At 45.3% G+C, this 25,264-nt stretch overlaps 1 protein-coding gene across 6 annotated transcripts in view; it reads right to left on the reverse strand.

Annotated features, from left to right (window-relative positions):
• LOC141117645 (uncharacterized) overlaps positions 1 to 25,264 on the reverse strand; it is a 132,318-nt gene that overhangs the window by 21,410 nt on the left and 85,644 nt on the right. For all 6 annotated transcript variants that reach the window (XM_073610627.1, XM_073610634.1, XM_073610621.1 and 3 more), the window contains 3 exons: positions 18,745 to 18,895; positions 15,845 to 15,889; positions 10,985 to 11,090 (listed from right to left, as the gene is read on the reverse strand). In XM_073610627.1, coding sequence (XP_073466728.1) covers positions 10,985 to 11,090; positions 15,845 to 15,889; positions 18,745 to 18,895 — 302 coding nt within the window. The remainder of the gene's footprint in view (positions 1 to 10,984; positions 11,091 to 15,844; positions 15,890 to 18,744; positions 18,896 to 25,264) is intronic.

Raw genomic sequence — 25,264 nt, forward strand, 5'->3', positions numbered from 1 at the left:
AATTTCAGAGACAGGGACTACATATTGGCCGAAGCAAGAAAAAGGTAGGAACTTGCATTTGAAAATGCGAAAGTGGTGCTGTTCCCGGACTTCTCTACTGAGACACAGAAACGCCATTGCTCATTTATTGATGTCCGCCGCAGACTCCGGGAGATGAAAATAACATAGCATATTATATCCCAGCCGGCTGAAAGTTCCCTACCAAAGTATTGTCCACTTCTTTGACACTCCAGAAGCAGCAAGCAACTGGATTGACACCATCTGAACATCCAAGTATGTCTGGCAGCGGTGCTTCTTCATGCTGTGCCTTTTGCTGATCTGTTCTTCATCCAACATATTTTTTCTTTTGGTTTTATCCTGTTTCCCATTTGTTCAAAAATGTGGGGGGAATCGGTTCACTTGAGTAGTGGCGCATATTTCTTTTTTTTTTTTTTTTTTAACAGAAAAGTTTTTATTTTCCTCCAGAAGGAGAGTATTTGAACATCTAAACATAACAATAAAAAACAACAGTGCTGCTACATAATATGCATATACACTTATGGTGAATAATTTCAAGTCAGACTAATTTAAGTCATCATAATACAGAGTTGTGTACAATTCTTGATAAATGAATAATAATACATTCATAAATACAAAATCTTTTTGGTTAATGCATTTTCAAGTATCTAGTGGAAGGTGACAATACCTTCAGCTGAGAATCAGGTGGTGATGCTAATCATTTTTTATTTTATTTTATTTTGGGGGGGGGGAGAGGAAGGAAGAAAGGTAGAGGGATAGGAAAGGAAAGGGAGGGGGAGAGACGGAGGAAGGGGACCAAGGGAAGGGAGGAGGGAAGAGGACACAGCGGATGGGGTATTCAGGACACATTAAATAAAGTATGTTGATCTTACTAGTGAGACCAAGCTCCCCAAACCTTTGAGAACTTTTTTGGGCATTTGCGGTTAATATGAGTGAGTTTGTAAAGTGGTAGTGTGGAATTTACTAAGGCTTTCCATTTAGAGACCTTGCCTGGGTCAGGTTGCTTCCAATTAAGCATTATAGTTTTCCTAGCATAGAACGAGGCATAGAACACAAACAATCTTTTATGGGTATTAGTTATGAGGTTATCACATACTCCCAAAAGTAAGACAATCGGGTTCACTACACTTCGGGCATATGTCGGATATATTTTAGATAATCTTTGTGGTGTATAGTACGCTCTGTGGAGAAATTTGAGCTGAATATAGCGATCTCTCGCCGAAAGCATGAGGGAAATGTACTGCTGTATTCCTTCCTCCCAATCGTCAACTGCGAGGGCAGGCAAATCCTCTTTCCATTTGTAAAAGAGCTTAGTCCCCCCAGACGATTCCTTGCTTCGTATCCGCAAATATAGGGAGGATAAAATGCGGTCCACGTTTCTGGAAACCAGGAAAGTCTCTACCCCATGTGAGTGTAAAGTGATCCCCGACGGGTATTGGGCCTGTATCGCATGTTGTAATTGCAAATATCGAAATATCATTCGTGAGGGGAATGAAAAAGTATTTTTTCAAGTTATCATAGGGAAGGATCCTCCCCCCTGACATTACATGTTGTAGTATTTTAACAAGGCCGGATCTGGAACTGTTTGAAGATGTTTCAATTTGAGATTACCCCATGATGGCGTGTATGGGGATACAGAATTTGGTTCAGTAAGTTTCCTTGACATTTGCTCCCAAACTCTAAGGGTCGGTTCACACTGGGGCAACACGACAGCCGTCCTACTTTGGATCCGACTTTGCCCTGCGACATGTGTCCGACTTTCAATGAACGGGGATCCGACTTGGATCCCCGCCACTGTGTTTGGTATGAATCTTTAGGGGGAACTCTGCGCCAAATTTTAAATAAAAAACCAGCATGGGTTCCCCCTCCAGGAGCATACCAGGCCCTTGGGTCTGGTATGGACCTTGAGGGGAGCCCCCTACGCCGAAAAAACGGCGTGGGGGGTCCCCCCCAATCCATACCAGACCCTTATCCGAGCACGCAGCCCGGCCAGACAGGAATGGGGGTGGGGACGAGCGAGCGCCCCCCCCCCCTCCTGAACCGTACCGGGCCGCATGCCCTCAACATGGGGGGTTGGTGCCTTGGGGGAAGGGGCGCTCTGCGCGCCCCCCCCCACAGCACCTTGTCCCCATGTTGATGAGGACAAGGGCCGTTGGTTGTCGGGGTCTGCGGGCGGAGGGCTTATCAGAATCCGGGAGCCCCCTTTAATAAGGGGGCCCCCAGATCCCGGCCCCCCACCCTATGTGAATGAGTATGGGGTACATCGTACCCCTACCCATTCACCTAGGGAAAAAGTGTCAATTTAAAAAAAAACACTACATAGATTTTTAAAGTATTTTATTAGACAGCTCCGGGGGTCTTCTTCCGACTTCGGGGGTCTCTCCGGTTCTTCTCCATGCTCTCCGGATCTTCCTCCGGGCTCCTCCGCTCTCTTCTGCCGCTCTTTTGCTAAAGCGGAGGAGCCCGGTCTTCCGTCTTCTGCCCTCTTCTCTTCTTCTGATGTTGACACGACGCTCTCTCCGGCTAGAATGCTCTCTGTGCGCTCTGCTCTCACTTATATAGGCGGTGACCCCGCCCCCTTATGCCGTCACAGTCCCTGGGCATGCTGGGACTATGACTGCATAAGGGGGCGTGGTCATTGGGTGATGACCACGCCCCCTAAAACGTCACAGTCCCAGCATGCCCAGGGACTGTGACGGCATAAGGGGGCATGGTCACCACCTATATAAGTCAGAGCGGAGCGCTCAGAGTGCATTCCAGCCCCAGAGAGCGTCGTGTCAACATCAGGAGAAGAGGGCAGAAGGCAGAAGATTGAAGACCGGGCTCCTTCGCTATAGCAAAAGAGCGGCAAAAGAGCAGAAAATAGCGGAGGAGCCCGGCAGAAGACCCGGAGAGCGCGGAGAAGAACCGGAGAGACCCCGAAGTCGGAAGAAGACCCCCGGAGCTGTCTAATAAATTACTTTAAAAATCTGTGTAGTGTTTTTTTTGAATTGACACTTTCCCTAGGTGAATGGGTAGGGGTTCGATGTACCCCATACTCATTCACATAGGGTGGGGGGCCGGGATCTGGGGGCCCTCTTATTAAAGGGGGCTCCCGGATTCCGATAAGCCCACAGACCCCGACAACCAACGGCCAGGGTTGTCGGGAAGAGGCCCTTGTCCTCATCAACATGGGGACAAGGTGCTTTGGGGTGGGGGGGCCGCAGCGCGCCCCCCTTCCCCAAGGCACCAACCCCCCCATGTTGAGGGCATGCAGCCTGGTACGGTTCAGGATGGGGGGGGGGGGGGCGCTCGCTCGTCCCCCACCCCCATTCCTGTCCGGCCGGGCTGCGTGCTCGGATAAGGGTCTGGTATGGATTGGGGGACCCCCCACGCCGCCTTTTCGGTGTAGGGGGTTCCCCTCAAGGTCCATACCAGACCCAAGGGCCTGGTATGCTCTTGGAGGGGGAACCCATGCCGGATTTTTATTTAAAATTTGTCGCGGAGTTCCCCCTCAAGATCATCTGAGCACAAGTCGCATGCCGAAGTCGGATCATGCGAGACGGCGATCCGACTTTGATCCGACTTCAATGCTAGTCAATAGGCTGAAGTCGGATCAAAGTCGGAGCGACTTCAGTAGTGTCTATTAAGACGCTCCCATTCACTTAAATGTGAATCTCTTTCTGGGGCGACTTGAGGGCGTACAAGTCGGATCCCAAGTCGTCCCAGTGTGAACCGACCCTAACTGTCGTGTGCATTGAAGATGTCATATCTGGTTGTGCTTTAGGGCCCCTAAACACCAAATTACTCAACGCCGAATAGGATCCCAATACAGCAACCTCCAAGTTGACCACTGGATTGGACTTTGGCTGGGAGAACCACCAACGAACAGTTACAACAACCGCTGCCCAGTAATATTTTTTGAAACAGGGGAGTGCCAGTCAGACCCCCCCAACGACAAGGGAAGCTGTAAGGTGGTCCGGGCAACTCTAGGGGTTCGTCCTCCCCACACAATTGTGTGAACTATTTGACCCAGCTTAGCAAAGAAGGAATTAGGGATGGGAACAGGGGTATTACGAAAAACATAAAAGGAACTTGGGGAGGAACGTCATCTTAAGAAGATTAATCCTTCCTACAGGTGAAAGGGGGAGAGATTTCCAAGTCTGACATCTGGTGACAAGTTGCTGTAGGATCGCATAAACATTATCTGTTAGATATTAAGATGGATCTCGTATTTCAATCCCCAAGTACCTGAACTTGGACACCATGGCCAGTGGTACCCCCGGGTCCACAGGGGTTGGGGTACGAGATAATGAGAATAGAGTCGATTTGGTCCAGTTGATCCGAATGCCTGAGAAAGATCCATAGCTGTTAATAAGTTCCAATGCCGCCTCCAATGAAGCATCAGGAAGATACAACAGTGCATCATCAGCGTATAATGAAAGTCTCTCAGTCAATGTACCAACCGCTATGCCCTTGGGGTCAGAGCAGAGCTCTCCCTTATCGTCCTTTATGTGGGCAATATGTGACAGGGAGGAGCGTTCCTTAGCCAACCATGCTAATAGTCTACCCGTCTTCTCGCCCTGTTCAAAAATTCTCTGTGACTGAGCAAGCAACTGTTTCTTGGTGGTCTCAACCCTCATCAGGGAAATTTCCCTATGTAGGGATTGCAGAGCGTCATATGTCAGTATATCTTTAGTATGCACATATCTGTCTTCTAGTAGGAGAGCCTTCCTCTCTGCCTCCTCCAATGCCAGTCTTGTGTCCTTTCTGACCCTCCCGATCGCAGTTTGATATTGGCCCCTAGTATATGCCTTGAAGGCATCCCAAAGTGTTGGTGGGGGGACTGTACCCTCGTTAATTGCCCAGTAGATTCCCAGCTCTCCCTCCACCAGGGGGGTTATTCATCTGTAATCCACAAGCCGGAGAGCCACCACAGTGCGGTGCCTGCCAGTGAGTCTGTTTGTAGTTTAAGCAGGAGAGGTGTGTGGTCCGAAATGCCACGTGGTAGGATCTCAACCTCCTGTATCCAGGAGAGCAGGGAGTCAGTGGCATAAATAAAATCTATTCTGGAGAAAGAGGCAAACGTAGCCGAGTGACAGGTATATTGTTTCGTATTTGGGTGCCTCAGTTTCCACACATCATTGAAACCAAAATTTTCTGCCCAGTGAGAGAGAGGGCAGACACAAGGGGGTCCCACAGTAAATCTGTCTAGAGCAGCATTCGGGGCCATGTTAAAGTCTCCAGTTAAAGGGGTTGTAAAGGTAAAAATTTTTTCACCTTAATGCATTCTATGCATTAAGGTGAAAAAACTTTTGACAGTACCGCCGCCCCCAGGCCCCCCGTTTTACTTACCTGACGCCTCGAATCTTCGCTGCTCGTCCTCGTCATCTTCATTGCAGCTCAGCCTGGTCGCTGATTGGCTGCAGTGGATGGATTGAAAGCAGCGCAGCCATTGGCTCGCGCTGCTGTCAATCACATCCGATGACGCGGCGCGCCGGGGGGCGGGGCCGAGTGATACAGCGAGCGGCTATAGCCGCCAGCTGTATCACGGGAGCGCGCCCGCAAGCACTCACCACCGTGCGAGGGAGCTCGCATTAAGGTGGTAAATGCTTGCGGGGAGGAGCTGAAACAGCCGCCGAGGGACCCCAGAAGACCAGGTTCGGGGCCACTCTGTGCAGAACGAGCTGCACAGTGAAGGTAAGTATAACATGTTTGTTATTTTAAAAAAAAAAAAAAAAATTAACTTTACAACCCCTTTAATATAACTCCAGCCGACGGGTATAATGCTATTATTGGAGTAAGCTTCCCAAGTATATCCACCGTGGCAGGAGGGGGAATATATATGCCCACAATTAACAGCTCCAGTCTGTCACACATCGTGTGAAGAGCCACGGCTCTTTTTCCACGGATTTTCCATAACAGACTGTATATGAAGATACACAAGAATAACAGAACCTTATTCAGCATTGTGAGAACATTATCAGGGAGAGTATCCCTGCCATCTAGTGGAAAAAGATCAGAACTGCACTGACCCTTAATATAGGAAACATGAACATAAAGTTGAACACACATGTAGCAGCAAAAAAGTCCCAACAAGGAGCAAAAACCTGTGCTCCAACTCCACTCCCCATCCCCCCACCCCGCACCACCCCCCAAACCTCGGTGTGCTTCCTTCGCAAAAACTGTCATGGCAACTGCCAGTGGGGGAAATGAGCAGAAGGACACCTGAGTGTCACAGTACGTGCAGCATGTCTTCCAGCAAATTTTGAAAGCATCAACGGTCCCTGCAGATTGTAGAATCTGGATCACCCGGAAAAAAAAAGACAAAAGCTCCTCCGGGGGCACAATTCTTGAACAGTTACAAACTCTTCTAGGAAGTGCAAAAAGCAAGGCATCCCTCCCCCCTCCACCCCCAAGTGCACGGCAGCTACCCTGTTTCCCCGAAAATAAGACCTAGCGTGATTGTTAGTGATGGCTGCAATATAAGCTTAGTTAAAGTCCTTGTAGGTCTTATTTTCAGGGTAGGGCTTATTTTCGGGGAAACAGGGTAGGGCTTATTTGGGGGGTAGGTCTTATATTGCAGCCATCACCGACAATCATACTAGGTCTTATTTTCGGGGAAACAGGGTATGTAGGAGTAGTGTATGATCCACATGTGGTCAGTCACACAATGCATAAAGATCTTCAGCCGGGAACTTAGGAGGTCTGTTAGGTTATGTCTCACTGTCCCACACCAGAAGAAGGGGAGGGGGGGATAAGTCAGCACCCCAACCTCGTATTTAACGACAGTGGGAGGGGAAGTCCCACAAACCACGGGTAGTAGGTAGGATAATGCAAACATACCATGTGTCCCTTAGCAGTCATCAATTCCTGGGTAGGGTCTCCAGCCAGTGCGATGCGTCTTTAGGGGAGGTAAAAAAGCGCACCGTCTCTCACCATCTTGGACTCTCAGCCTGGCTGCAAACAGCATGCTGTATTTTATCTTCCTGTCACGCAGATTGCGCTTCACCTGGTCAAATGAGCGTCGTAACTTCTGTGTGTCCTCCGAGAAGTCTGGAAAAATCATTAATTTCGCTCCTTCATACCGTAACTGATCGATCTTTCTTAATTCACGCAGGACTACGTCCCGATCTCTAAAATTGAGTAGCTTCAGAATAAACGAGTGTGGAGGAGCTCCCGGGGGCCCCCGGGCAGCAGGCATCCGATGTGCCCTCTCCACCACAAAGAAGTCAGAAAATGGCGCTTGGGGTAAAAGTGTGCGCAGGAGGTGTTCCGTGAAGGCCGTAGGATTGGTTATTCCTCCTATTCCTATTTTCTGTGTCCTCTGCGCGGGTTTCCAGGGATTTAATTTTAGTTTGCAGCGTGCGGAGTGAGACTGCGTGGTCCTGCAGCGTGTCCTCTGTGTCCCCCACACGGCGCTCAGCTTCAGTAAGACGAGAGCGGAAAGTGTCCATATCTCTCCTAATGAGGCTAATGTCTAGCTGCATCTGTTCGTGGCGCATATTTCTTATCCAGCTATGGAGCTATATATTTTTTTTCTTTTTAATGAACGGTCAATTTTTGTGGGAGAAATATATGTTCAGTACTATCCTGTCGTATCTCTCAGTTGTGGAGATGTGGGAGGTGAGTCCTCTTAATCCTACTCATAGGCCCAGTGTCGTGCCGAAAAAGGTCCCCCGGCGCATAATGCCCCTCCTGTACTGCGCAGGCGCAGCGCTTGCGCAGTACAAAACACAACGGAGCCGCCGAAAATAGCCGAAGATGAACAGCTGTGAGTCAGCTGTACACAGCGCCTGCGCAATGACCACGACATTGTGCCGGACGCTGCCGCGCACTCCCGATGCTCGTGCTACTCTGCAAGGGGAGGGTGTATTACTGTTATATCATGTAAGGGGCGGATCTGGCTACAGAAGAGGTCGAATTTTAAATTGATGGGCAGAGCTGATAACTTAGGGGTGGTTTTAACAATAAACTACATGTCTTTGCGGCGCGTTTTTAAACAAATGAAGGGCAGGTTTTGCAATGTTGATCCCAGCTTATCAGCTCTGCCCATCAATTTAAAATTCGCCGTCTTCTGTAGCCATCAGTCCCTTACACGACATAACAGTAATACACCCGCTCCATAGTGCAAAATCTCCTCTGCTGCCACTTCCAGCAATGCGTCCCATCTGGGGTGCTCGAGATCTTGCTCGTCTCTTTCACAGCTCTTTCTAGGCACATCCTAAAGCAAGGCTTTAAAATAAAACCTTAGGGAGACATTGCTGGAAGTGGCAGCACAGGAGATTTTACACTATGGAGCGTTTACATTTTCTATGCACTGCGGGACCCTTGTGATGACCCGATCGGTTGGGAGGGGACCGTTTGGCACCTGTGACTGTGTCTGATGCCCTTGGAGCCGTACAGTGTTTTCTTGCACGCATTCCCTGATGCTCTGTTATGGGGGATCATGGAACTCTGGTAAGAGTTCATTTCTGCTGATCTGGTGGTGGATTCAACACAGCTCTTCATTCATTAGTTTTGAGGAAGGCCTACTCGCAATTTATGGATTGTTAAATCTTTTTTGCACTGGTGGCTTTTTATGGATCAGCTCACTCATTTATTTTCCTTATTCACATTAAGCTATGGACTTATGATTTTTTACATTGATGTGTATTTTTTCAAATAATTACTCACGGACTAATTCATTTTTTGGTTTCACTGATCAAGATGTTTATGTACTTTTTAGTTTTTGGTTTTATATATTCATTAATTGTGCACTATTAGATGTACACATGAGATCAGTCTGAATTTTGGTCAATAATTTATGGATAGCGCGATTCTAATTTTCCAAACCTTTTCACTTGTACTAATGTTATACATGAGAATTGCAGCTTCTGAGGGATCAGTTTTGGAATCATTTTTTAAATCTAAATTTTTAATTTGTATAATTATTTATCTTAGCGCAGTTTTTCTATTATTTTTTTTGTTTCTTTTGGTGGTATTTGATCGCCTCAAAAAAAAAAAGAGCGAAATTAAAAAAAAAAAAAAAAAAACACACAGTATTTTTTACTTTTTGCTATAATAAATATCCCCCAAAAATATATAAAAAAACTATTTTTTTCCCTCAGTTTAGGCCGATATGTATTCTTCTACATATTTTTGATAAAAAAAAAAAAAAACTATTATTTATAGCATCTACAAAATAGGGGATAGTTTTATGGCATTTTTATCTTTAATTTTTTTTTTTATTAGTAATGGCAGCAATCTGCGATTTTTATCGAGACTGCAACATTATGGTGGACACATCGGACATTTTTGATACATTTTTGGGACCATTGTCATTTATTAAGCGACCAGTGCGATTAAAAATGCATTGACCGCAACATACAGGGATATATAATGTAATACTGACATATAATCACACACATAGGTTGGACTTGATGGACTTGTGTCTTTTTTCAACCTCACCTACTATGTAACTATGTAACTATGATTACTGTGTAAATGACACTGGCAGTGAAGGGGTTAACCACTAGGGGGCAGTGAAGGGGTTAAGTGTGTCCTAGGGAGTGATGCTAACTGTGGGGGGGAGTGGCTTCAACACACAGGACAGTGATCACTGCTCTCGATCACAGAGAGCAGTAGATCACTGTCCTGTCACTAGGCAGAACAGGGAATGCTTTGTTTACATAAGCATCTCCCCGTTCTTCCTCTCCGTGACACGATCGCGGGCACCCGACGGACATAGAGTCCGCGGGACCCGTGGTCATGGAGGCGGCGCCCACGTCCTTGCGACAACGCTTCTTAAAGGGGACTTACCTGTACGCCCTTTTGCCTGCCAGTGCCATTCTGCTGACGTACACTGGCGTGTACTGGTCGGCAAGCGGTTAAAGTGGTTGTAAACCCTTACATATACCCAGTGAAGTTACAAGCCTCATGTGATACACAGAGATAAAACTAATCCTACTACATAAGTTGTATCTGTTTATCTACAGTCTTCTCTTCTCTACATCCCTTCAATGTCCAGAATTTATAAAGCTTGTCTCAGCTGTCAGAAAACAGGGGGTGGAGAGCTGAAGTTACACTCTGTAGAGCTCAGTAAGGAGAGCTCTGAGTGCTGATAGGAGGGAAGGAACACAACCCCTCCACACAGCTCACAGGAACAGAGCTGAGGTTGTCAATCAGCCGGAGTTCCCTCCCCCGTCACCTTTTTTCTCTTGGTGTCAGCAAAGAAACAGCCAACAGATGCCCCATAGTATGCTTCTATGGGTGACGTCATTGCCTAGGCTCTGCAGTCATTGTCAGTGATCTCTACTCTACACTGAAGCCGGTGCTGGAGACTGGACTGGGGCGACTTCACCATAAGTATAGACATCTTTCCTTTTACAAGATACAGTAGATAGAATGGTGGGAATAAATTTAAGCTTAGTTTTGACTTGCCTTTCACTTTAAATGGCAGACTGTGTTCCAGATCTGGACCGAGTAACAGCTCAGACAACCATGGTCACACCATTTAAAGGCCTTGGTGTCCCCTCCTAGGTCTATACAATGTGAGGCAGTCCTAGCTTCCTAGTCTTAGTCCTCTCTAAATACGTTCAAAGTCCAGAAGTTATAAAGCTTGTATGAGCTGTCAAAGAAAAGGGGGCGAGGAGCTTACATCACACTGCAGAGCTCAACGAGGAGAGCTCTAAGAGCTGATTGGAGGAAGGGACACACCCACCTCCACACAGCACACAGGAACAGAGCCGAGGCTGTCAATCAGCAGGACCTCCCTCCCCGTCATCATTTTTCTCTCCGTGTCAAGAGAACTTGTCAGAAGTGATTCATGCTGATAGCAGAGGAACGAAGCAGTAGACAGAAATGACACTTAGTGCTCTTAATTGAGAAAAGTACACACTATAGAGGGATATGCTTTGTTCATATTTTATGTCTGAGGTTTACAACAGCGCTACACTAAGATCTATATACTGTATCTGTTCCGTGGACTGACAACTAAATTACTTACTTATGGAGTGCTCTCTTTGGAGCTGGGCCATTCTGTGACAATGGCTTTGAGTTATCGGCTGTCCTGTCTTTTGACTTTTTAATATGTCCATGAGGTGCTATAGAACCTGAAAAAAAAGACATGGTGTTTATGTAGCATGACTTTACTATATTCACACAACACATTATAGTGTTATTAAACCGATTAAACCTACATTGATGTTAGAAACACACAGGCTAAAAGTGTATGCACACCCCAACCATGAACTTCCTTTTATTTGCTCAATTATGGTCTATAGAATATAGTTACAATCTAAAGTGTCTTGTTATATTTGCTAGAGAAGTACCAAAAAATAGCTAATGATCCTAAAAGAGCTTTCCTGTTCACGGTATTATCTCAAGGAGTCTAATCAGCCCTCCTGATTTCTCCCTTGGACTAAAAACATCTACTCCTATATGAAGATGAGAAGGGGTGGAGGTGTTCCATAGCTCAGCAAAACAAAGCTGGGCAGGGGTGACACCATTCATTATGATTTCAGTCCACAGCAGGAAATTAGGAGTATATTATAGACAGAATCAACTGCTATTTTGGTGTACCTGCAGCTTTTGCTACTAGAGCAATTTTTTATTTTTCGTATATGGTAAACTCATTTTGTCTAATTTCTAATAGGAAAGGACCTGTAGAATGAAAGGATGGTAGTTGCAATATATTTGCACAACTGTTTATCAAATCTATATTTTCAGTCAAAAATACATTAAAATGAAGTGTACATAAACACAAATATAAGCCCCAATTTGCACCTGCAAAGAGGTGATACATTATGTTACCCATAATTATCAATAGGCAATGCATTAACCACTTCAGCCCCGGAAGCATTTACCCCCTTCCTGACCAGAGCGTTTTTTGCGATTCGGCACTGCGTCGCTTTGACAATTGCGCGGTCGTGCGACGTGGCTCCGAAACAAAATTGACCTCCTTTTTTTCCCACAAATAGAGCTGTCTTTTGGTGGTATTTGATCATCTCTGTGATTTTTATTTTTTGCACCATAAACAAAATAAGAGCGACAATTTTGAAAAAAAAAAACACATTATTTTTTACATTTTGCTAAAATAATTATCCCCCAAAAATATATAAAAAAACATTTTTTTTCCTCAGTTTAGGCCGATACGTATTCTTCTACATATTTTTGGTAAAAAAAAAAAAAAAAAAAAAAAAAAAAAAAAAAAAAAATCGCAATAAGCGTTTATTGATTTGTTTGCGCAAAATTTATAGCGTTTACAAAATAGGGGATAGTTTTATGGCATTTTTATTAATCATTTTTTTTTTACTAGTAATGGCGGCGATCAGCGATTTTTATTGTGACTGCGACGTTATGGCGGACATTTTTTTTTTACACGTTTTTGGGACCATTGTCATTTATACAGCAATCAGTGCTATAAAAATGCATTGATTCCTGTGTAAATGACACTGGCAGTGAAGGGGTTAACCACTAGGGGGCGGGGAAGTGTTAAATCAGTACTAGGGAGGTGTTTCTAACTGTAGGGGGATGGGCTGGTGTGTGACGTCACTGATCTCTGCTCCGATGACAGGGAGCAGAGATCGAGTGACACTTGTCACTAGGCAGAACGGGGAGATGCGGTTTACAACGGCATCTCCCCGTTCATCCTCTCCGTATGCCCGCGACTCACGGAGATCGCGGCAGGCGCGCGCGAATGCGGCGGCAAATTCAAAGTAATGTACGGGTACGTTACTTTGCGCAGCTGTGCCATTCTGCCGACGTATAAGTACAGGAGCCGGTCGGGAACCGGTTAAAGAGGAAGTAAATCCTGGTGGGTTTTACTTTCTCTTTTGTTCCCTGCAAAATAAAATCATAATGGACTAGTACGCATCGCATGTGCCACTTACCTGCAAACAAAGCCTGCGATGTCCCCGCTGGTTAGCCGCGTCCATCTTCACCCCTCTTCCTTCCAGGGCCGTGGAAGGCTCTGTGACTGGCCAGAGTCACGGGAGCCGACGACACGAGCCCTTTAGAAACGGCACGATTGTGCCCTTTCTTCAGTGCGCATGCGCCGATGACGCTGGCACAAGCGTATATGGTACATATTTCCTAAACCGTTTAGGTTTAGGAGATATTTCCAGTACCTAAGCCTCATTACAGGCTTACCTGTAGGTAAAACTGGTGTGTAAGGGTTTACAACCACTTTAAATGCCTTTACGGCTCATAAGTTTAGAGTTAACCATAAATGAGGGACCTAGAATTATTTCTTTCACTCCAGCTTGCAGGGTGATATCCAATATAAAGGGAAGTAGGGATGGGCTCAGGCATGTTCGGATCGTAGTCCCAAACCACCTGAGCAAACCCACCAGGAAGCCCTCACTGCACACTGCCAATTATAGGCAATGAGGCATTTCCCGGCCGGCAGCAGCACATACACACGCCACCTATGATTTAGGTTCATGTTCAGGTGGGTTGGGACTACAATCCGATCACGCGTAAGCCCATCCCTATAGGCAAGTAATACAACGCTTCACTACTGACCATGTGCCCACTCCAAACTACAGGTGCTCACTCAGAGATCCATCGTCCGCTTGAAATATAAACCATAAGGAGGAGAGAAGACCCCTCTGGAGTAAGGCCCCATTCACATTTTGAATGGGGCCATTACTGATTACATGCAAGAGACCCAGCAGGGGTTGTTGGAGATTAGCTGCAGGTAGCAGCCCCATTAAAAGTAATAGGAGGCCGATAGCTGCTCACATGTATTAGCTCATGAAACGATTACCTGTGAGCACCTGCAATTAGCTGTATTGGCATTGGCCCCATTCACATGTGTGATTAAGGCCTAAAAAATGGTATAGCTATAAAAAACGTTAAAAATAGGGTGCCTATACTGTTTAGAATCCAGAAATAAACTGTCTCACCCTACTCTGCACATGATATCTAAAAACTCACAAGCAAAAGCCAGTGGGTGAAGGAAGAGGAGGTGGGACTTTAAATGAAGCCGTTGGCGGACCTCCCCGCGGCGGCGCCTATATATGGGCGCTCTTGTTTACCTGGGGCGGTGCGGCGTTCGAGGTACACTACAGGTACACTACAATGCGGTGGTGGTTCCTTCTCCACACCACCCGGTCACACAGGTAATGCCACTTTACTTATTGGTCGATCACATGTTATCTTCCAGCCTCACTCACTCCTCTCTCCCTCACTCCCTTCCTCACTTCATCCACTCACCTACAGATTTCCACACCATGCTCACTTTCCCCCCCCCCTCCCCTACTATTCCTCCTCTCTCCCTCCCTTTTCCTCCCTTCCCCCCCCCCCTCCTCCCACTTTCCCCCCTTATTTTTATCCAGCTCACACACCCCCCCTTTGTACCAATACCCCCTGCATCATCACTCATCTATCACTCTTTACTCTAGGGTGCCTCGTGGCTCTGCATCGCCCTTGGGGGGGTGCCTGTTTTGGTCGCCGCGGCGGGGGGGCCCGCCTCAGCTCCCGGCCCGGCATCAGTCCCGGACGGTTGCCGTACCTGGCCATTCACCATCTACCCATGCCTGCTGTGAGTACTTTTATTTTTGGGGGATTATTTGGCCCCTTGTACCCACTGTAACTTTGACCCATGATACTATTATTATTATCTTTAATTTCCAGAAACTTGACATGTCTGCTCCTGATGAGTGGTCCTGAACCACGAAACGCGTCGAGCTACCGGTTGCCCTTTATTGTTCCAATCCATGCTACACAGAGTTTTACCCTTTAACAGGAATTTGAGGCCAGTTATCAGGCAGTTATTACCTTGTTTTAACTATCTACGCTTTCTGACACCTGGTGATCCCTTGTCCATCTTCAGTAATATTGCTCATACCCATGTTATTACTCATGTTATCCCTTTTATCTTTGATAACTATACTAATGGTCCTTATGTTGATCCCTGGTTATCATTGTTAACATTTTACCAAGTGTTAAATTGATATTGTCTGATACCATTGTTTGTATGAACATGCAATAAAAGAATTTTATTGACCCACCGTTATGTGTCGGCTTGCAAATCATTGGCTTCATTTAAAGTCCCACCTCCTCTTCCTTCACCCACTGGCTTTTGCTTGTGAGTTTTTAGATATTGTGTCATAGGGATGGAAACTTGCGGCCTTTACCCGGCGCAGTTTCATATAAAGTCCCAATTTCCCTCCCCCTTTGTTGTTCCTACTCTGCACATGCTCAGTTGCTCTTTTTTTTAGCACTGTGCCAAGAATGTAGAGGCCGATCTGCTGACAACCTAAAGATTTACTGCTGCTCAGGTGCTCTGGGCTTTAGCAAAATGGCAGCCTCCAGCAAGAGGAAAGAGGAACCGTGCTGGAGGCAATTTACAGCACACACTCATTTTGGTAGCATAATTATTAATGTGGAATGTATGTTCCTTGCTGAAGAACATTACCTTTTATCAAGTTGTTATGGGTAAAGTTCTGTTTTAATACATCTGAACAATGCGATTCACTGAAACAATGAGCTTATTTGTAGACTCTGCTTTTGCTGTAACAGAGGGCAGGGGGGAAAAGGGGCTTTCCATTTTTTCTTTTATTTATTGTATTATTTTTACATTTTTTGGATTGGCTGGTCCAGATCACTTTGACTAAATAGCCCTGAGCCTTCACCCTTTCAAAGCCAAGACACACAGGATGCATTCAGTATAGCGAAGAGGTTAAAACCTGGGTAAAATGCACATGTACTGTAGAGATGCACTATATATGTTTTTTTTTTTTTTAATTTTGTTCTGGTATACTCTTTGACCTATTGTTGGTATGTTTTTGAGTCTATTTCTTATGTGTTCTTCTCTTCATTTAAAAGACACAATTCCACACGTGGATCTGTAGTAGATTACCTGCTGAGGGTAGACTCTTATCCAGCATTATTGCTTCATTTAACCCTGCAAGAAACAAGAACATTTTTCAGGTAGATTCCAGAGCCATTTTCACATTCATCTGTGAACCTATTAATTTGGCCATAACGTTATCATTACTTATCATACAGAGATGATACATATTGTTCTTTATTTGAGGAGGAAAATGAACAAGGCTTTCTCCTAGTAGTATTAAATGATTTAATACCTATATATTGTAAAGGGAGCAAAATAAAGTGTTTTTTTTTTTTTTTTTGAGTATAGCCAGTGATCGTTTTTTAAAGTAATTAATATATATATAGATAGATAGATAGATAGATAGATAGATAGATAGATAGATAGATAGATAGATAGATAGATAGATAGATCTATATCTATATCTATAGATAGTATTCTATTTTCCAATTTGTTTAATTTATCACAACACTAAGGCTCCCTTCACATATATGGCCAGGAAGGCGGTAAGACCAGGCAGCCGAGCTATGGTTTTTCCACCCCCTAACTGCCCACCTGAACTCTGACATGCAACCGCTTAGGGCTGTACACACATGGTTCGGCAGACAAACAGCATGTCACATTTGCAGGAATTTACTGCCAAGCAAATTTACTGGGCCATGCTGCAACCGCCAACCGCGTGTAATGCACGTGATTTTGGCACAGTAGTGAACCATTTATGGGGTTAAACACCTCTGCAAAGCAGTCCACCACAGATCGCTTTTCAGAGGGGCAGCAAAGGGTCTGCCGCACGTGACCAAGCTCTACATTTAGGTTTCTGATAGAAAGTCTGGCATAGTTATTTACGAATGAAATAAAAGCTTTAAGTCATCATTGAGGGGCACAGAAAGTCTTGAACTAGAACTCTAGAGGTAAAGGCAATATGTTTTTTTCCCCTTTTGGATAGCATAAGGGAGGGTTACAACTCCTGTCAGGTTTTTTTGCCATCTTTGTCACATTGGGGAGATTTCCCAGTCCCATAGCCAAGACAGGCCGTGAGAGGAAATCTCTCAGAGTGAGGGAATCCCTGGTTATCGCCAGAACTAGTGTCCTCATTGGAAGATTTCCCCTCTATTAAAGGTTCTGGGTACAACCCATAATTTGGGGTTTTCTATTATTTTGAAGATGATGGTAAACATGACAATAAGGGGGGGGGGGAATCTCTCTAACAGAGGCACAGACCGCAATAAAAACCTGACAGGTGTTCTATTCCATCTCCACTCTATTCACAACTAAAAACTTTTTTCTTTAGTTATAATTACACCTTTTGGGTTATACTGCTGCCTACAGAAGGGTTGGACACTGGCAAACAAATCTTGAAAACTGTATGCCAACCCATGCTAATCCCTCCAATTACCAGCATGCCTCAGTTGCTTAGCTAGCGTCCCAGCAGGAAGGACACCTTTTCTGTGCTGATTTAATAAAGACCAACTTTTGTATTCATTAATTTTTAATTCAAACAAGACTTCTCTACATTGCAGTTATATTTGTCACTCCAATTGCAGCTATCTGGTGCAGTTGTCTCTAGCATGGCTTTTGGAATACCATGCCCCGATCTGCTGGATTTTGCGCGGAAAGCCTGGATCTTTGATTCGTTCCTGCTTCCTGTCTACAGTGACTTAGGTCACCTCTAGCCATCAATCCCACATTTGCTACCTGCTGTCCTAGTTTTGTGAGGATTTGAGGCCTCATACGCTGCCTTATTGGCAAATGGTCTGATTTTAGACACAGGGAAATCCCAGTGTACCCAACTCACTCTCTATTAATGGTTCTGGGAATTTTTGTAGCGTACCTACTGGTGGTGCCACATCTGCATCCTGCAGTCCTATGGCCCTCTGCTCTTGAGCTGTGAGTGCTTCTTGGATATTTCGGCATCAAGTGACCATTTCCCAGGTTTGCAGGGCTGCCACCTGGTCTTCTGTTCACATTTCATCTAAGCTATAAAAGGTGAATGTTTCATCCTCATCTGGTGCCACCTTCAGGGGTAAGATCCCTCAGGGACCTCTTTGAGCTGCAGGCAGTCCTCTCTTGTTTTCCTTGGCCTACTGGCATTTCCTTGCTGTGTTGCCCACCTCTCATTTAGACTAATTTTGGTTGTCCCTAAGAACTTCCTTTGTCCCTCATTGGAAAAAAAAAAAACAGTATTTTTGTACTCACCTAAATATACTTTTCTTGGAGTCTACTGAGGAACACAGGTCCCAACCTGCTGTGTTTATGATCATGCTCTCAGCACTTCTTTCTTATCAAACTGAGTTGTGCTAGTAGTAGAAGGAAGGGCTATGTTGGGCTGGCCTACAGGTTTTTTTTTTTGTTTGCTAGTGTCCAATACTCTTGTAGGTGGCAGTATAACACTAAACTAAATTACTTTCCGTGTCCCTCAATGTACTCCAAGAAAAAGATTTTTAAGTGAGTACAAAAACATGAAAATACAAACAATCCAGGAAATTAAGTGCAATTTCTCTCCGCTGCCTCCTTATTCTGCTATCAGCATGTGTCATTTATGACATGCTTTCCTGACACCAAAAGAAAAAAGGTGCCAGGGGAGGGAGCTACATCACACCGCCTGTGATTGACAGCCTCAGCTCTATTCCTGTGTGCAGTGTGAAGGGGGGGGGGTGTCCCTTCCCTCCAATCAGCTCTCACTGAGCTCTGCAGTGTGTAACTTCAGCTCCTCACCCCCTTCTTTTCAGGACTGAGAGATCCTGTATTCATTCTGCACTTTGAATTACTGTAGAGGAGAGAGTGGGCTGCAGATAAACAGGAACCATTTATGTAGGAGGAATTGTTTAATCTCTGTGTATCACCTGAGGGCAGTCAGTGCACTGCGTATAGGTAGGGGTTTACAACCACTTTAAGATTAGTGTTAGAATAACATCTATGAAACTTACTCTGCAGGATGACCTTGAGAGGAGGAAACAGCTTTATGTAGAACTCACAAAACACATAGGCACACAGTGCTTCTGTGTCATTCTTCTGCTCAATGAGACACAGAGCTTTGTACAATACTTCCTTTGTAGGTCTCTTGTCAGCCTGCAGCGTCTGTCAAACAAACAGTTCTCTAAATACAATTATAATGACAGTGTGCATGTTAAAAAAATCACTTGTTAGATACAAGACAAGGTGAAATACAATAAGTGACAAAAACAAAAAACTATGATCAATCAACCTATACTGTTGGCCGGATGCAAATTTCTTTTGTATAATCTGTTTCTTAGTATTTTTCTTTGTAAGGAAAATGGCTTCAAAACTTCAGAAAATCCCACTTCTGACACCACTGAAAGGCTAGTGGTCAACTGGTCAAGTGCGCCCCAAACCTTTTCCTTGCTTGCTCAAGCTGAACTCAGACACCAAGAAGATCTTTTTCAATCGATTGGGTAAACAAGACACCACACAGCATGTTGGATATCGAGAATACAAATGTATTATATCTTTTCACATGTTATATAGGGCAACAATTCATTGTACATCATTAGGGGCAAAACAAAGGGGCGGTCCCTTAGTTTATCCAATCACAAGAGTACAAGTATCACAAATTACATGTTATATGACATATGCATAATATTTCTGCTAAATGACGTGCTTAAAAAAAGCACCTAACAAAAGTACCCAAAATGTCCTTTATGAAAATATATTTTCTTAGCTTAAATTCCGAGAAAATGAATAATATAGAAATAACCTTTTAAGATACTTTCGATATGGTGCCTTTTGGCTTTAGGCCCAGGTTTGCAGTGGGATGTTCTAACTTGTTCCCGTACATATATTCAAAAGAATTGTCACCGCAAGTATTTGTTTTTGCAGATAGCTTAGCTAGGAAATTTCCACTTAACATTTCAAAAGCCTTGTGTTAGCATTTCATCTATCATGTAAAAAAAAAAAATTCAGGCCTCTTATCTAAAGTATATAGTAAAGTGCAGCCATTTTCCTTACATTCTTCATCACAGATACATTATAAAACAAAACAAACATGGAAAACAAAAAAATAGGATTTTTATAACAGCTTACCTATAAAATCCTTTTCTTGGAGTACATCACGGGACACAGAGCCATAGTTATTAACTTAATGGGTATATAGGCACCTTCAGGTGATGGACACTGGCACACTCAAGACAGGAAGTTCACTCCCTATATAACCCCACCTCCTACCAGGAGTACCTCAGTTTTGTAGCAAAGCAATATACACAAATCCCAAAAGAGGGGAGGGACCTCTGTGTCCCATGATGTACTCCAAGAAAAGGATTTTACAGGTAAGCTGTTATAAAAATCCTATAAAAATCCTATTTTCTTTATCGTACATCACGGGACACAGAGCCATAGTTATTAACTATATGGGATGTCCCATAGCAATGTTATTTGAGGGGAGGGAGACACAACCCGCAGGGCGCCCACAGACTTGAGGACCTATACTGCTGCCTGCAGCACACTGTGCCCAAAGGCGATATCCTCATGTCTTTTAACATCCACCTGATAAAACCTGGTAAATTTATGTACTGAAGACCAAGTTGTGGCCTTACAGACCTGAGCCATGGAGGCATGGTGATGCACTGCCCAAGAAGGACTAACTGCTCTGGTAGAGTGCACCTTGACTTGAAAAGGCGGAATCTTACCTTTTAAACCATAAGCCTGAATTATAACTTGCCAAATCCACTTAGAAATAGCGGATTTCGACGACGCCTGTCCTTTCCTAGGACCTTCCGGCAGTACAAATAAGACATTAGTCTTCTGGAGCTGAACAGTCGTCCCTAAACAGACCTTGACCGCTCTCAGCACATCAAGACAACGTAGTGACTTCTCTACCCTAGAACATGGTTTTGGAAAAAACGTTGTCAGGACAATATCTTGTTTCAGGTGAAACCCTGAGACCATTTTCGGCAGAAAACTTGGACGAGAACGCAACAGACCCTTTCCTCGTGAATAATCAAATATGGCTCTTTACAAGAAAGAGCAGCCAATTCCGAAACCCTCCTTGCTGAGGATATAGCAACCAAGAACACTAACTTCCTTGTCAGAAGGACTAAGGGTGTCTGCTGTATCGGTTCAAAGGGCTGTTTTTGCAACACTGACAAAACTAAGTTCAAGTCCCAAGGGTTCAAAGGTGATCTAACTGGCGGATTAAGCATTACCCCGATAAAGCCGAGACTTGGCCCTTAATAGTACTCAAGGCCAGCTTCATCTCTACCCCCAATTGTAGAAAAGCAAGAATTCTGCCTATGCTAAATTTCCGAGGGTGCCAACCCTTGGATTCACACCAGGAAACATAAGCCCTCCAGACTCTATAATATATGATTCTGGAAGCTGGCTTCCTTGCATTAATCAAGGTAGAGATAACTGACCCGGATAGCCCACATTCTTCAGAATGTGGGTTTCAATAGCCAAGCCGTTAAATTTAGAGTTTGTAAGGTAGGGTGGAACATCGGCCCCTGTGAGTGTAGGTCTGGACGTAGTTGAAGGGACCATGGATCCCCCACCGGCAGCTTTACGATTTCTGCATACCATGACCTTCTGGGCCATGCTGGGGCTACAAGAATTACCAGCTTTCTTTCCAGTTTGATCCTGCAAAGAAGTCGTGGCAGCAACTGAATAGGAGGGAATGCATAAATCAGTGAGAACTGATCCCACGGGGTCACCAACGCATCTGTTCTGCATGTGAGTGGATCCCTTGTCCTGGACACAAAGTTGACCAACTTCATGTTGAACCTGGACGCCAGAAGATCTACGTCCGGAGTTCCCAATTTTTGGCAAACAGCCAGAAAAATTTTGGGGTGAAGGGACCATTCCCCCAGGAGCAACTGTTGGCGGTTCAAGTAATCCGCTCTCCAATTCTCTACTCCCGGAATGAAAATTGCCGATAGGCATGGAACATTCCTTTCTGCCCAAGTTAGAATATGGTTCACCTTCCTCTGTGCTGCGAGACTCTTGGTGCCCCCTTGGTGATTGATATAAGCCACAGCTGTGGCATTGTCGGATTGGATCCTGACAGGACAACCCCGTAACCTGAATGTCCAGGCTCTCAGAGCCAGATGCACTGCCCGAATCTCTAGGATGGTGATGGGCAAATTTCTCTCGGTTCTTGATCACTGTCCCTGGACAGTTGTCTTTCCTAGTACTGCTCTCCAACCTGAAAGGCTGGCATCTGTCGTTACCACTTTCCAGATAACTGGTCTGAAGGATTTTCCGTTCAGCAGATTCCGGGTTACCAACCACCAACTGAGGCTCTGGGATACCCTTGGGGACAGCCGCATTGGCAAATCTAGAGCTTGAACCATTTTGTTCCAAGCAGACAGGATACTGTTTTGCAACAGTCTCGAATGGAATTGGGCATAGGGAACCACTTCGAATGAAGCCACCATCTTTCCTAATAACCTCATGCAAAGGCAAATAGAGGGATCTCCTTTCGACCTGACCATCTGCACCAGCTCTCTTATGGCGTTGATCTTTACCTGAGGCAAGAACACCTTTTTCTGGGCTGTGTCTATGATCAGACCCAAGTACTCCAGCCTTTTTAGCGGTTTTAAGGAAGATTTCTCTAGGTTGAGGTTGAGAATCCAGCCTAGATTTTCCAGGTATTTGGTTGTAATGAGCACGCTTTGCTCCAAATGGGCCACCGACTGATCTATTAGCAATAGATCGTCCAGGTACGCCAAGACTGTTATGCCCTGCTCCCTTAGCCTGGCTCGAGGTGGAGCCAGAACCTTTGTAAATACCTGGGGTGCTGTAGCCAGTCCGAAGGGCAAGGCTACAAACTGAAAGTGATGCTGTTCTACCTCCAACCGCAAAAACCTTTGGTGAGCGGGGAATATAGGAACATTCAGGTATGCATCCCTGATGTTGATAGACACCAGAAGTTCTCCTCCTTGTAGGATAGAAACCACCGACCTGATCGACTCCATGCAAAAAGAGCGGACCTTCAGGAACTGATTTAGATTCTTTAGATCTAGAATGGGCCTGACATCTCCATTCGGTTTTGGTACCGTAAAGAGGTTTGAATAGAATCCCAAATTTAACTCTTCTGTGGGGATTTGCATGATCACCCCCTGAGCCAGTAATCGGTCTAATGCCGAAACAGAGATTGCCTTTTCCCTGGATCTTTGGGAACATCTGACCTCAGAAAACAAGGCAGTGGAAACTCCCGAAATTCCAGTTTGTACCCTATAGTTATCGTGGAGTTGACCTTTTTGTCCTGAATTTCCTCCTGCCAGACTTCTGAGAACTGCAGAAGTCTTTCCCCCACCCTGGCGAGCGGGAGCGCCCCTGCATAACGAGGTTTTAGAATTCTGCTTTGCAGGTTTCTGCCCCCAGGACTTCTTTTGTGCCTGGGCCTGACCATGAGGCTTTTCTCTAGACTCTGACGGCGGAGGCTGTCGCAACTGCCTAGAGGCAGATGCCCCTGGTGCTGGAGAAAGAGCCCATTTAAATTAAGGGCATTTATTCCTTCTTTTGACTGGCAAAAGAGTACTCTTCCCACTTGAAATCTTTTGGATGTACTTGTCCAAATCATCCCCAAATAGCCGACCCCCATGAAAAGGAAAACCAGTCGGGAGCCTTTTGCATGGTGCTTCGGCTGACCAATTTTTCAAACACAGGATCCTACGCATGTATACTAGCACAAGCATAGGGCGGGACGCCTGGTGAATAGAATCTTTAATGGCGTCTATAGCAAAACATAATGCTCTTGGCAGTTCGGCAAAATCCTGGGCTTGTTGTACAGGAACCTCCTTAAGGGCCTGCTAAACTGGTCCTTTAGGGATTGACAGATGCCTATTGTAGCGACTGCAGGCTGAGTAACTGCACCTGCCAAAGAAAAAGGATTTTAACAGGAATTCAAACCTTTTATCTGTTGGATCCTTAAGCATTTGAGCATTGTCTACTGGACAAGTTAGACTCTTATTCACACTGCATATAGCAGCGTCAACTGCTGGTACCTTCCATCTTTTGGTGTATTTCTCCTCCATGGGATAGAGCACTGCGAATCTCTTTGGATGGAGAAAATGCTGATCTGAATGGTCCCATTCAGCATAAATAAGCTGTTCTAGTAATGCATGGACAAGAAACGCATGCAAAGCCTGTGGAGGTTTTAAGGAACCCAAAGTAGAAACGGAACTTTCAGCTAACTCAGTTAGGGGCAGCTTGAAAGCAGAACGAACCATTTCCGTAAGAGATTGTACCAGCAATTTCTCAGATTGCGAGCCTGAAAAGGGTTCATCCACCGTTGTTTCCTCCGCAGAAGAGTCATTGGATTGTCTTTCCTCCTGATCGCCTGAGAGTAACACCTCATCCTCTACCCACTGTTCCCTTGGTAAAGGGTCTGAGGTGGGGGAGGGTAATCTACCACGCTTCCTATCCCTTTAAAAATGGAGGATGCGATTAAAGCCGCCAGTCTTTCCTCTAACCCCAACAGGGCAGAGGAAAAGGCATCTATAGTCAGGTATACAGGGGCTGAGATGTGAGAAGCATCTGCAACACCAACTGGTTCCAATGACTCACTCTGGCTAGCCACTTCTGGTATTTCAGGAGAAGATGACAGTGTGGAGGCACAACTGGAGTCCTCAGCGCCTGGGGGTAATATCTTTGGTACCTTTTTTGAGGTGTTTGTACCGGCCTTTTTGGGAGGCATAGTCCTAAGCACAAAGTAGAGGATCTATATAAATGCACCAATTGCTGAACAAAAGTCTAACAATAGAATGCCGCTAATAAAAGTTCGGCCTAGCGCTGGGAAAAAATGTCTTTTCCTCTATTGGGAATGCCGGCCGGAGGCCCTTACGTGCCCCACCGCTCCTGTGTCCCGGGTGATCAGCCAGCTTGCCCTCCTCGCTATCCAGCTGAGTAGTCTCTACTCTTTGTACACAGTTTCCACCCTAAGCTTGCGTCGTGTATCCTCGTGGATGCTACGTCACGCACCCGTGCCGCGCCTAGGAGAAATGCAGAATGGCAGATCTCTTACCTACATCAGGAATCCCTTCTGTGACCAGCTGCTGCTGAATCCACACACATACTGACACTGAGTTAAAGTGAAGACAACAAACTAAGGTATGTGCATTTAACCCCCTCTAGTGGACATTTAGGGCATGACAACATTTTTCCCCAAGGAAGAAAACCATAGGTGGACTTTTCACAGCTCCTAGGCTTCTTCTCTTACCTTATCCTTGCCGCAGGATACTGCTGATGACAGACAGATCCAACCTTCACCCATCACAGCAGGCTGCGTTTAGCAAACCTTCAAGGACCGGGTCCCCTTTTTATCGGAGTTCCACTCCCTTGGACCTGTATAGCACCCCACCAGGAAAAACTTTAGGTAATGTAAGCATGACCAAAGCACTGGGTCCTGGGGTCCAGCCCTGCAAGAAGAGGCGTTACAGGCAAAACCTTGTTCTTCCTATACGAGGCCCGGGTACCATCCACTTTGGCCTCAGT

The sequence above is a fragment of the Aquarana catesbeiana genome, linkage group LG01 (genome assembly GCF_042186555.1).
Source record: "Aquarana catesbeiana isolate 2022-GZ linkage group LG01, ASM4218655v1, whole genome shotgun sequence".
NCBI lineage: Eukaryota > Metazoa > Chordata > Amphibia > Anura > Ranidae > Aquarana > Aquarana catesbeiana.